The sequence below is a fragment of the Ceratosolen solmsi genome, unplaced genomic scaffold (assembly GCF_000503995.2).
Source record: "Ceratosolen solmsi marchali unplaced genomic scaffold, CerSol_1.0 scaffold29, whole genome shotgun sequence".
NCBI lineage: Eukaryota > Metazoa > Arthropoda > Insecta > Hymenoptera > Agaonidae > Ceratosolen > Ceratosolen solmsi.
In genome coordinates, this window is record NW_011948417.1 from 6204100 (window position 1) to 6216339 (window position 12240).

The window sequence follows — 12240 nt, forward strand, 5'->3', positions numbered from 1 at the left end:
CAAGTGTTACATGAACAGTAAGAAAAAATGGATTTGCCAGCTACACAAGCTATCTATGAAGATGAAATCCTGCCTACACAACAGATTACAACAAACAAAAATAATGACAATGAAGTGGTAGTTATAAATTATTATTCACATAATTGTTATAAATGAATTAATTATAAAAAAATATTTTAATATTTCATATTTTACATAAAATATTCAGATTGGAACACTATCTATAGGAGATAAACAACATTTAATTCTTTCTGGAATTACTACAATTGGCAGGCATCCAACATGTACAATTATTATAAATCATGAGGTATTATATTTTTTATTATCTATTAATAACATTTACAAAAAATTATTTTTACATATATTTATTTTATATAAATTATATTTTTAATCTTAAACACTTGTATTTTTAAAATTTGTTTCTATTTTATTTTCATTAAAATCAATAGAATTCCAAAAATATTTTTCTCCCAAATTATTATTTTTTTCTATTGAAAATTTACCTGGACCAGATATGTGTAAATAATTAATCTCTTCGTTAGATTCATTTACTTTAGGCCAATCTATTCCAAAATCAGGTTTACTAAAATTTTATTAAATTAATTTAAATATTAATTCTTCATTTTCAAATTATATTATTATTAAAATTAACTAACTAACCTGTTAGTAGCAACTGAAACCCAAAAGTTTAATAAGTCATTTTGCATAGCCTTATCGTCTGTTGAAGTTGCTTGTAAATAAGATGTTTCCAAAACAAGAAGAACATCATCAGCATGACTAACACCTATAAGTTAAAAGAAAAATATTCTCTTTTACCATTCATATATAAACAATATCTAAAGATAATTTATTTTTTGACTCTGTAGTATCTACCAATATAATAACTACTTATACATTTATTATGTATTATACTAATGCAATTACAAAAATTTAAATATATAAAATCTAGAGTTAAAAATTCATACCATAGTTTTCTTTTGTTCCACTCATTACATCACTGAAACTTTGATTAGCTCTGTAACTATAATAGTAAAACCAAACTGGACTTTTGTTAAACTTGGCTTGCATTCGAGCTACTTTTTCCGAATTAACAACAAATAACCGATCGCCAACCATATACGTTAGCGATCGCACACTTTCTGCATCAATTGATTTTGATCCAAAATAATGTTCTCGAATTAGCTTTGAAATTTCAAAATGTCTGTCTTTTGGTATTGTATTATTATAATCAAGTAAATATGGCGCTACTAATTCCCAATTATCATTTAAATATTTTAAATGATTATCCTTCGATATAAAGTCTGTAAAAAATAAATGCAAATTAAATGAATAAATTAACAATGAAAAAGCTTAATATTAAAAGTATACATACTAGCAACAGGATATAAACCTTCTTCGCTAACAATACCAGTTATCCAAGGAATATCTTGCGCCTTACCACTTGTAATGATTTCTGCTGGAGATTCATTAATAAAATAATTTTCTGTAGTTTTTTCTACAATTGGTCCAAATGGAGTATAAGGATTATAAAGCCAAGGCTAAAATATTATTGTTAATTGAATATTTAATATTTAATAATAAAAGCTTAGTTATATTTATTTTATATATTTTATATATTTATATATATATTATTTATAATTATATATATATAAAACTTTTGTATTCTATATTGAGAGTAAAATTTGAATAATAAAAAAATAATTATGTATGTGTATAAAATTCTTTTGGTATAATAATATTCAATTAATTAGTCATATTAATATTAAACTATTAAATAATATTATATTATTATTATACTATTAAATATTAAATTGATACAAAAGAAATATAAAATAATGACTTAATTCGATGTAGAAGAAAATGAACGTGTATTCGTTTAATATATTTACACAAATACAAATTTTATTACCATAAATTCAGAAGTAGCTTGAACTATAGACCTAGGCGGGCGATACCTTAAACACTCTACCATTGCTGTTATATCATCTGTTGGACAACCCATAATAGCCCCCAATTTTTTTGCTTTTTCTAAAGGATTTTCAGTCTGTGCCCAACAAAGCAAAGCTGTACCACTAAATGATATACCATTTTGAAATAATCCAGCACTAAGAGACGATAGATAATGATAATGAACACTAACACCTCCTGCACTTACTCCAATCAGTGTTATTTTATTTGAATTTCCACCAAACCATTCAATATTTTCATGCACCCAACGTAAAGCAATACTTTGATCTTTAAGTCCCATATTTCCAGAAATAACTTCATTTTCTGTACTTAGGAAACCTGTAATTCATATCTATACATTTAATTATTTAATTGATATTCGATATGACATTATAAATGTAATTACTAATTATAATTTAAATGAAAATCTAAGAATATCATTAGTATTTTATATTTATGTATAATCTATATTGACCAATATGAAATCTTAATTACCTAACGACCCTAAGCGATAATTAATTGTAACTAAAATAATATCTTTGTCTGCTAAATATTTGGCACCATAATCTATTCCTGCACCATATTGAAAGCAACCACCATGTATCCAGAATAAGACAGGTATAGTTTCAATTGTTTTGCGAATTGGCACATAAATATTTAAATATAGACAATCTTCACTTCCTTCAACTGGATCATTTAGATTTTGAGGTATATGTGAATATTGAAGACAAGAATCCGACAATTTTATTGCCTGTAGTTCTCCTATCCAAGGAGGTATTTTCTGTGGTTCCTTAATAATAATTATAATAAATATTATTAGATTTTCTTCTGACTTTCCCTTGACAATAAGTGAAAAGAATTATCATAAAAAAAAAAGTTATCGCTAAATATAATTAATATTTATCAACAAATAGACTACAAAAGGTATATTTTGTAATTAAGTGATGCTTTTATTTTGTATAGGAGTAAAATTTTGAGTTGCATGAAATATAAACTAGTAATATTAAGTACTCTTACTCTAAAACGTAACTCTCCTATTGGTGGACGTGCATAGGGAATTCCTTCATATGCTGCATATAATCTACCATTTTCAGACTTTTTGTAATATCCTTTAAGTTGTCCTAGAGGAATTTGTACTTTTGGATAATTTTTTTCACTATTTATTATAATACAATTCATTAATAAAAGCATGTAGCTTAACCACAACATTTTACTGTGATATTGTTATTTTTCATACTGTTACACATGCAGTGTGATAAACATTAATATGTCCATTCCGTAATCACAACAAGTTATCAGCACTTCTGATAGAAGTCTTACTGTGAAGCTAATTTTAAATATTGAATATATTTTGGATTTATTTAACATTTATAAATTCAATATAAATTGAATATATTTAAAATATAATAACAATACAGTTTCTTCTTTGATTTTTTTCTTATTTATCAATAATAATATGCCAATTAATTAATATAATAATAAAGGCATTGGAACTTATATTCAGAAAATTATTTAATGATTAATTTTACAACTATGAGTTATTAACAGATAAAACATATCTAAGGTCAATACACATCATTTTTTTTAAATATCAAATATCAAATATAAGATGATAAGTCTTACATATATTATGTAAATATATAATTATAAAATTTACAGACAGTATCTAAAAAACATGCAGAGATTGAGGCAGAGAGTATTGACGGATCTCTTTTTATTAAAGATCTTAATTCATGTAATAAAACAAAAATAAATAATGTATGTATAAAATCATTACACATTTATAGCTTATTTAATTGTTTATTTAATAATTTATTTACTAACTAAATATACTATTTTAAATTTTAGACTAAATTAAGATCATACTCTTCATATCAAATCAAAGATGGAGATAAATTAATTTTTGGACAAGTTACCTCCACTTTTAAGTTGCACTATACATCGGATGATTCCTTTATAGTATCTACGCCTCAAATAAAAAAAAAAATTCAATCTTTTATTCCTGGAACTCCAGATTCTTCATTAGTAAGTATATGTTAATATACAAATTGTAAAGTCTTTCAATATTTATTTTAAATATCAAATTGTTAGAAATAATTAATTATAAAAAATAATCATTAATATATTTAAAATGCTATTTTTAATTAAAATAGATGCTTAAAATATGTATAAACGGTTTAACTATTATTTAGCCTTCTTATCAAGTTAAATATTTTTATTTTATAAATTTTTTATATTTTAAATTTAAGTGAAAACAATTTGTATTCAAGGTATCGAATGAGAAGATAAACTATTATTTATTTAATATTTTGAATAATATTGACTGATTTATAAATAAATAATTTTATAATTTATTTTAAAATCTGCTCACAATGTCGTATAATTAATTTCTATAGAATGCCTCATCGACTTCGGAAAATAATGTTTCAGTAATACCTGAAACACAAACGGATATAATCGAAACATCCTTCCAGCGTCCTGAAATATCTGTTTTAAATAATGAACAAATAAGTGTAAACCTTCCTCCAGTGATGAACTCCAATTTTTTATCATCTTCTTTATCATCAAATAAAAGTGATCAAAATGATATTACAAATTGTAAAACTCAAATATTACCTTTGAAAGAAGAACTCGATAATAGTATAAATGCTTCTGAAATTCATTATTCTATTTCTGGCAATAAAAGTACTAATGATTCAAATGAAAATATTTATGACATGGAAACACAAAGACCTTCCAATCTTGATGAAAATGAAGACAATATCGAAAATGCAGCAACACAACATATTAATTATAATAAATCAGATCTTTATAACAACAAATTTAATGATCTAACGATCTACGATGCTAAGACGCAAGACATTGATTGTGAAACATCTGTGAATGATTCCATAATAAACCTTGAAAAACAGCAACTGTATCGTAAATCAGAGGTTAATGAAAAGACAGTAAATAATTCTATTTACAGTGCTGCTACACAAAAAATGTTACCTGAAATGTCAAGAAAGGAATCTGTAGAAGATTTTGAAATACAGCTGCTTAATTGTGATGCATTCAATAGCAATAAAAGCAAATTACAAGATATGTCCATTTACAGTACTGAAACACAAAAAATTGAATCAAAAGTATTATGCTCTGATATAGAATATTTTGAAACACAGAAATTATCTGATCCTATTAAAGAAAACTTAAATAATAAATATGAAGAATCTATTTATACTGCAGAGACACAAATTATTGAGCCTAGAGAGCTTACTAGTCAACAATATATAAATAATATGAAAATAGAAAAACACCATAATGTAGAATATAATGAAGTTTCAACACCTAATTTATCCAAAATAAAATCTAATTATAAATCTTTAGATATTGAAACACATTTGTTAAGTAATCACAAATCTGATTTAGATAGAGAAAAATCTGATAATAAATTATTTTATGATGACAGTTTGCATAAAAATACTTCTGCAATATGTATTAATGAATCAATAGAAAATTCTGATAAAATTAATAATTTATCTTACAATTATAAGTCTGAAAAAAATAAAGAAGTTGAACAAGAAGATGAAATAAAACAAAATATTGAAATCGATTATTTAAAAAATACCAATTCAACTGATGTTAATTCGTCGATGTGTAATAATCAGAAATCTATCGAAAATATTGAGTCTGAAAATCCAATTAAAAAAAATGTGAAAACTACATCCAATTTAGAATTTTCGATGGAGGATATGGAAAAAATAAAGATAATTAAAGATAAAAATTCAACATATGATGATAATGAAGATTGTGATACACAGGATTTGGAAGAATTATCATTTGATTCAGGTTTCCGAACAACAGAACAGGAAAGTGATGATCCTAATAAAACAAATAATATAAAAAGTAATGATAATAAGATATCTGAACTGCAAGTCTCTAAAAAATCTATGAGTATAAATAATTATGATGAAGCAGATGATTTTCAGAAGAAGTATAATTGTCATTCAACAAATGAATCCTTTTCTTCAACTAATAAACAGTTTAAAAAATTAAAAAACATTCATAATGAAGATCAGATAAAAAATGTAGTAGATAGTAATGATGAAGATGAAATGTTTTGTTCACAAAATTTAATTCAAGATTGTTCATTTGCATTTCTTTCTGAAGAATCACAAATTGATGACCAATCAAATAGTAATCATAAAAATCCTCCAAATATAGAAAAATATGAAAATGAATTTACTACTGATAAAATATTCAAAACTTCTATAAACATTGACAATAAAATTTTAAATAACGATGAAGAAACATTACAGAAAAAAAATAAAAAAAATGATACAGAAACTAATGAAGGTATTTTTCCTAAAGAAAATGATATTGAGAACTTTAATAATAAAAATAATATCAACAATAGCAAAAAAGTAAATCATAAAGAAATCAAAAGTGATTCAGAAACTGACGAAGAAGGTATTTTTCATAAAGAAAATGAAATCAAGAACTTTAATAATAAAAATAATATCAACAATAGCAAAAAAGTAAATCATAAAGAAATCAAAAGTGATTCAGAAACTGACGAAGAAGGTATTTTTCATAAAGAAAATGAAATCAAGAACTTTAATAATAAAAATAATATCAACAATAGCAAAAAAGTAAATCATAAAGAAATCAAAAGTGATTCAGAAACTGACGAAGAAGGTATTTTTCATAAAGAAAATGAAATCAAGAACTTTAATAATAAAAATAATATCAACAATAGCAAAAAAGTAAATCATAAAGAAATCAAAAGTGATTCAGAAACTGACGAAGAAGGTACTTATTCAAGCCATTTATCAACACATATTAATAAAAATTCAAGTTTTAATACTAATCAATATGATTCTGATATTAATAAAGACAAAATAATTGAAAAATACTCTGATAATAAAAATGAAAATTATTTGATCTCTTTGGAAAAACAACCTATTTCATCTAAAGAGAATAATATAATACTTGAATCATCAACTACAGATTCAGAAAGCAGTATATTTAATGATTATGACGATGAAAATAAATGTTTAAACCAAGTGGTTCAAAGTTCTTGTTTTCCTTCTAATTTGAAAAGAAGTCAAACGGGAAAAAAATTATTTACTACTTCCAGTATTAATATAATGTCCACCTCTGCTGAAGTTGTGAATGTATGTAAATCGTCAGATATACAGAAAAATATCGAAAGCAATGACACAACTGCAATTCATCTTATTAATGTGGACAAATCATTGATTGATAATGATAACAAAAATCAATGTCTACCTGTGCAAATTATAAACGGACAAAAATTAACTATTGCCAATAATTCAGATAATATTTTATTACCTTCTACGTCAAAAATGCCAAGGCAATCAAATCTGCCAATAAAGGAAGTTAAAGAATTTAAAGATATTGATTTCATATTATCTAAAAAGATAATTGGCTCATCGCGGATTACTGAATTATCTTCAAAAATAATTGATAAACCATTTATTAATAAAAATATTGAAGTATCTAAAAATGACTCGAATGAAACTGGAGCGGATCAAATGATTGGAGAAATTAAACCAAAAATTTCATTAAATCGTTCAAAACGACAATTAGAAGAATTAGACATTAAATCCAATAAGTCTAAAAGAATGAATAACTACTCGAATTCAAAAGTAAATACTAATGATTCCATTGAACGAAACTTGGATGAAATGTTTGAAGGATACCAAGAGAAATCTATAGAAAAAGAACCTGAATTACTAACTCAACAATTAACAGATATTTTAGAATCAAGTGAGCTCGAAAATAGTTCGAATATTGATTTCAACTCATCAACATTGTCGCCAACGCTCGGTACTAGAAAAAGCAACGTTAAGATAAAAAATCGTCGTAGAACAATGCTTTTTGAAAAATCTTGTACAATGTTACAAACAAACAAAAGTAAAGATAATCTAAACGATACCATTGAACAAAATCTTAATGAAATTTTTAAGAATACAGACAATACTGTTCGAACATATGAATCTGACGGAATGCTAACACAGCAGTTGAAATCTGTTCTTCAATCTCAAAATAATAGTCAATTATTTAATGACGAAAATATCACAGAAAAAAAGTCACTTAGTTTATCCACGAATTCTGGTAAAAAACATCGGCTAAGTTTATCAATAAATTTGAACAATTCATTCGGTTCCGAAATTGAAAACGAAAATTCTACAATATTAAATAAGATGTTAACTTTAGATCCTAATAAACAAGAAACTACTTTACAGAAAAGTAATATAGATAATGATTCACAAGATACAGAAATATATTTTGCAAATATAAAGTCCAATAAGAAAAAAACTTTTATTATAACTTCTCAATCAGAAGATGAATTGGGAGATTTCCAATCACTCGACGGTAACGATAAGGAAATCGTTAAAAAACAAGAAAATGAGAGGCTTTCTAGTGAGAATATAAAGGAATCTGATATGCTTGTAAAATGTAACCAATCTAATGATAATTTTCTTAATAAAATAGAAACAGATACTTCTAAGGTTCGTCCTAAAAAACGCATCAGCCTGTCTTTATCAAAGAAAGTGAATCTAAATTACTCCCAGGGTTCACTTAGTGATCTAGAAGTAGAACAAAAATTTTCTAGAAAAGAAGATTACAAATCTACAATGTCAAGAATAAACACGAGTAATGAACCAGAGACCATACCTACGGATGTATTAAATAATCCTAAATCCCGTCGAACATCCTTTGACAAGGTCTGTACACCCAATAACACCAATCTATTTATTAAAGAAATTGCGAACACAGATGACTGTGTAAGTAGTGACGATGACTTTCTCAGAAGTATGCCTGAAATTAAAGTAGCAGGAACCGTCGATTGCCCTGCTACGAGTTCGCAACTTGCCGCGCCGAGCGACGATGATTATGACGATGAAGAAACAACTATCGTACCTATTTCACCCACGGATATTGTCATACCGACTAAGTGGAATTGGTACGCTAAAAAACGATACGATCTCATTTATCAAAAAAATCGATCGGACATAAAAATCGAGAATAACAATGATATTCAGACCGGTTCTCAGTCAAAAAAGACGCAAATTTCGGGTATTAATAACATTTTGACAAGAATAGAGTCTGCCAGCAAACGGCATAATTCTAAAAATAGCAGGCATTTAATTGTGACTAAGGAAGAAAATATTAGACGTTCGACGCGGTCTCGGCACGTCCATGAAGCGAATTCAATCGAAACATTTCCCACCATAATTAATGATAACTCGGACTCCAATTCTGACATAGAATCAAGCTCGATCCTCGAAAGAATTATCCCTAAGTATAAAACTCTAGAACCGGTAAAGCTCGATTTGGTACGTTATGCGACCGACGATTCAGACGAAGAGTTTGAGCTTTTACGGAAAAGATGCGAGAGAATGCTGGCCGCGCCTCGTGTCTACAAAAATTTGCTCGCTCCGGATAAAAATCTAAAACAAACTAAAGTAAAAAACAAAAATACAAAGACGCGGTATACGAAAAAGGGCAATCGCGGTTCACTCAAGATTTCGTGCAGTTACACTGATGATGATGAGGATGAGGATGATGATGATGATATTCATAGTAGACGGAACATAAGTAAGAAAACTAGAATCGCTGATGAAGATGCCCTTGTTTTTCAGATATCTACTGGAGATTCAAAGGAGTATTCAAAGTTCAGGATGTCTAAGCTAGGTACAACCCCAAATAAGAAGGAAACTAAAGCGGACATTGATGACAGCAATCGACCAGAATTGTTAAAGAACAGTGGCATCAAGAATAATCGGCAGCATTTGAAACTTCAAGAGGTATCGGTACTTATATCACCGTTGAAAGAAAATGTATTATCTCGATTTAATACTGACTATTCTACAAATATTCATGATAATATAAAGTCAAATTTTAAACAGCCCATTGATATCAACACCACAACAACAAGAGTGAAAGGATTATTAAAGTCCAACATAAAATTGGATGATACATCAAGAATGAAAAGGAGTAGAAACAATATTGAAAATAAAGCTGAGCCAACTAGAACTCGAAATCAAGCGATGTTAAATAGTAAGAGAGCAAAACTCGATATACAATTAAAACGCAGTAACAATTCTAGTAAAGAAAATTTGTATGTAGATGATTCAAGCATCAACGATACATCATGTCAATCCAGTGTAAGAACTACTAGACTTCAAAAAAATAAAGCTATGAATTTATCAATACCTGTAGAAAGTGAAAATAATATTGAGAGTCATAATTGGAGAACGACGATGCGGGGTAGAATAACTCGCCAAAATAAAAATAAAAGCGAACCCATGGAAAAATCAAACAATATTAAAAAAAAAGACATTATTACAAAATTAAATTCAGAAAGACACGAGGAAAATATTGCTAAAAAAACTAAAATAAATAAAAGAAGAAAGTTTATCGAATGTTCGGATTTAGAAAACCCAGTGATAACCAATCGTTATATAACAAGAAGTACGCGAGTTAAAGATGATTCGGTTTCATGCTTAAATTCGATAGAAACAAAGAAATCTTTACGAATTAAAAATGCATCGATTAACGAAATCTCACATTTAGAGTCAAACAGACTAGAAAATATTACTCACACAAGAACTAGAAGTAGACGTATAAAAGATAATAATAATTTAGATACAAAACAATCGTGTATTAATTTTAATAATGAAACTCAAAATCAAGTAGTAGAGCCATCAGAAGAATCGCAAGAGGTGATGAATATTTTAAAGAATATCAAAGATAATGTTTCAGAAAGTAGTGATATAAATAACAAACGATTGTCTAATAATTTTGAAAATAATCAATTTGATTCAAATTGTGTTTCTAATAAATCAGCAAGTAGGATCAAACGACCCACATTACACAGACTTGCTAAAAATAAATCAATTACTCAATTTAATGAACTTTCAAATGAAGTTACAATGCCAACCACCCCATCGACGTCTCGAAAACGGAATAGCCGTAATACATCGGAATTACCTATATCATCTTCTTTAACATCATCAAAATGCAGAAGATCGATATCGTCGCCTCTTATACAAACTCCATACAAAATACTCTTCACTGGAGACAAATCTAAAACCTATACTGAAACTGTAACAAAATTAGGTACGCTACAACTTAATTAAAAAATTTATTATTATTTATTATATTCGAGGCAAATTTAAGAATAAAAATAATAATTATTGATTGAAAGATAAAAGAAAATTGTCTCTTTAAAATTATAATATAATGTATAGAAAATATCAGAGTCAGATATCGTTAAAGCAATTAATAATGTAAATACAATCCTATTAAAACATAATAGAAAATTCATCTTTTAAAATTCTACTTATTTGGATTTCGATTATTTTTCATTCATGAAATTGTTTTACTATAATAAATTTTACTATAAAACCTAATGAATTATATTATGCTTATTAAAATTACAACTATTAACGATTAAACATATTTTTACTCAATATCATTCATTTATTTAGGTGGTTACATAACCGAAGATCCTGCCAAGTGTTCAATTTTAGTTACTGATAAAATCCGAAGAACATTCAAATTTCTCTGTTCGGTAGCAAGAGGTATTCCTATAGTATCACTTAAGTGGCTGGATGACAGTAATAAAAGTCACTATTTTTTGGAATGGAAAAATTATATTTTAAAAGATGTGGCAACTGAAAGTCGATTGAAATTTAAATTAATGGAAAGTTTGAAGAAAGCTGAAAACCACAAATTATTTGTAGGATATACTATTATATTAACACCAAATATAACACAACCACCAATATCCGAATTAAAAGGTCAGTGTTATGACACTTAACTCTCATTGATTGAATAATATGTAAAATAAAATTTTATATTTTTATAATTTATTTTGTTTCTCAAGCAAGGCAGTACATTTGCATGATTATTTCATTAATCGTCTAATGCATTTGAAATAATAATTTATAATGCATTATAAATTAATAAAAATATATTTTCTTTAAATACTTATTATTTTTTTGTTTTTCAATATACATTAAAAAAACTTCTGATACTTATTTTTTTATTTATTTTTATTCAGAAATGATAACGTTTAGTGGAGGAAAATGTTTACTTCGAACACCAAGAAATTGGCAGGAAAAAACTGTCGTCATAACACAAGCAGATGACATAGAACATGCCAAGAAAATAATAAAGAAAGCTCCAATTTCTGTGACAATACACTCGAAAGAATTCCTGTTAACTGGAATTCTTAAGCAGGAGATAAATTTAATAGAATATAAAGTTTCAATTTAA

General features: G+C 26.6%; 2 protein-coding genes across 2 annotated transcripts; one reads left to right on the plus strand and one right to left on the minus strand.

The window, feature by feature from the left end:
* Positions 1-420: 420 nt before the first annotated feature.
* LOC105359730 (venom carboxylesterase-6-like) lies at positions 421-3172 on the minus strand (the record flags this gene model as incomplete). The annotated part of the gene is made up of 7 exons (XM_011496387.1): positions 2965-3172; positions 2443-2737; positions 1910-2286; positions 1373-1538; positions 966-1301; positions 661-784; positions 421-583 (listed from the first exon to the last, which is right to left on the minus strand). Coding segments are annotated over exons 1-7 (1653 nt in total), but the record flags the coding sequence as incomplete, so codon positions are not given.
* A 3705-nt stretch (positions 3173-6877) lies between these two features.
* Positions 6878-12240, plus strand: mu2 (mutator 2). The gene is made up of 5 exons (XM_011496781.1): positions 6878-9770; positions 9867-10017; positions 10807-11079; positions 11451-11762; positions 12026-12240. Exons 1-5 carry the CDS (start codon positions 7077-7079, stop codon positions 12238-12240), a joined length of 3645 nt encoding a protein of 1214 aa, XP_011495083.1. The 5' UTR covers positions 6878-7076.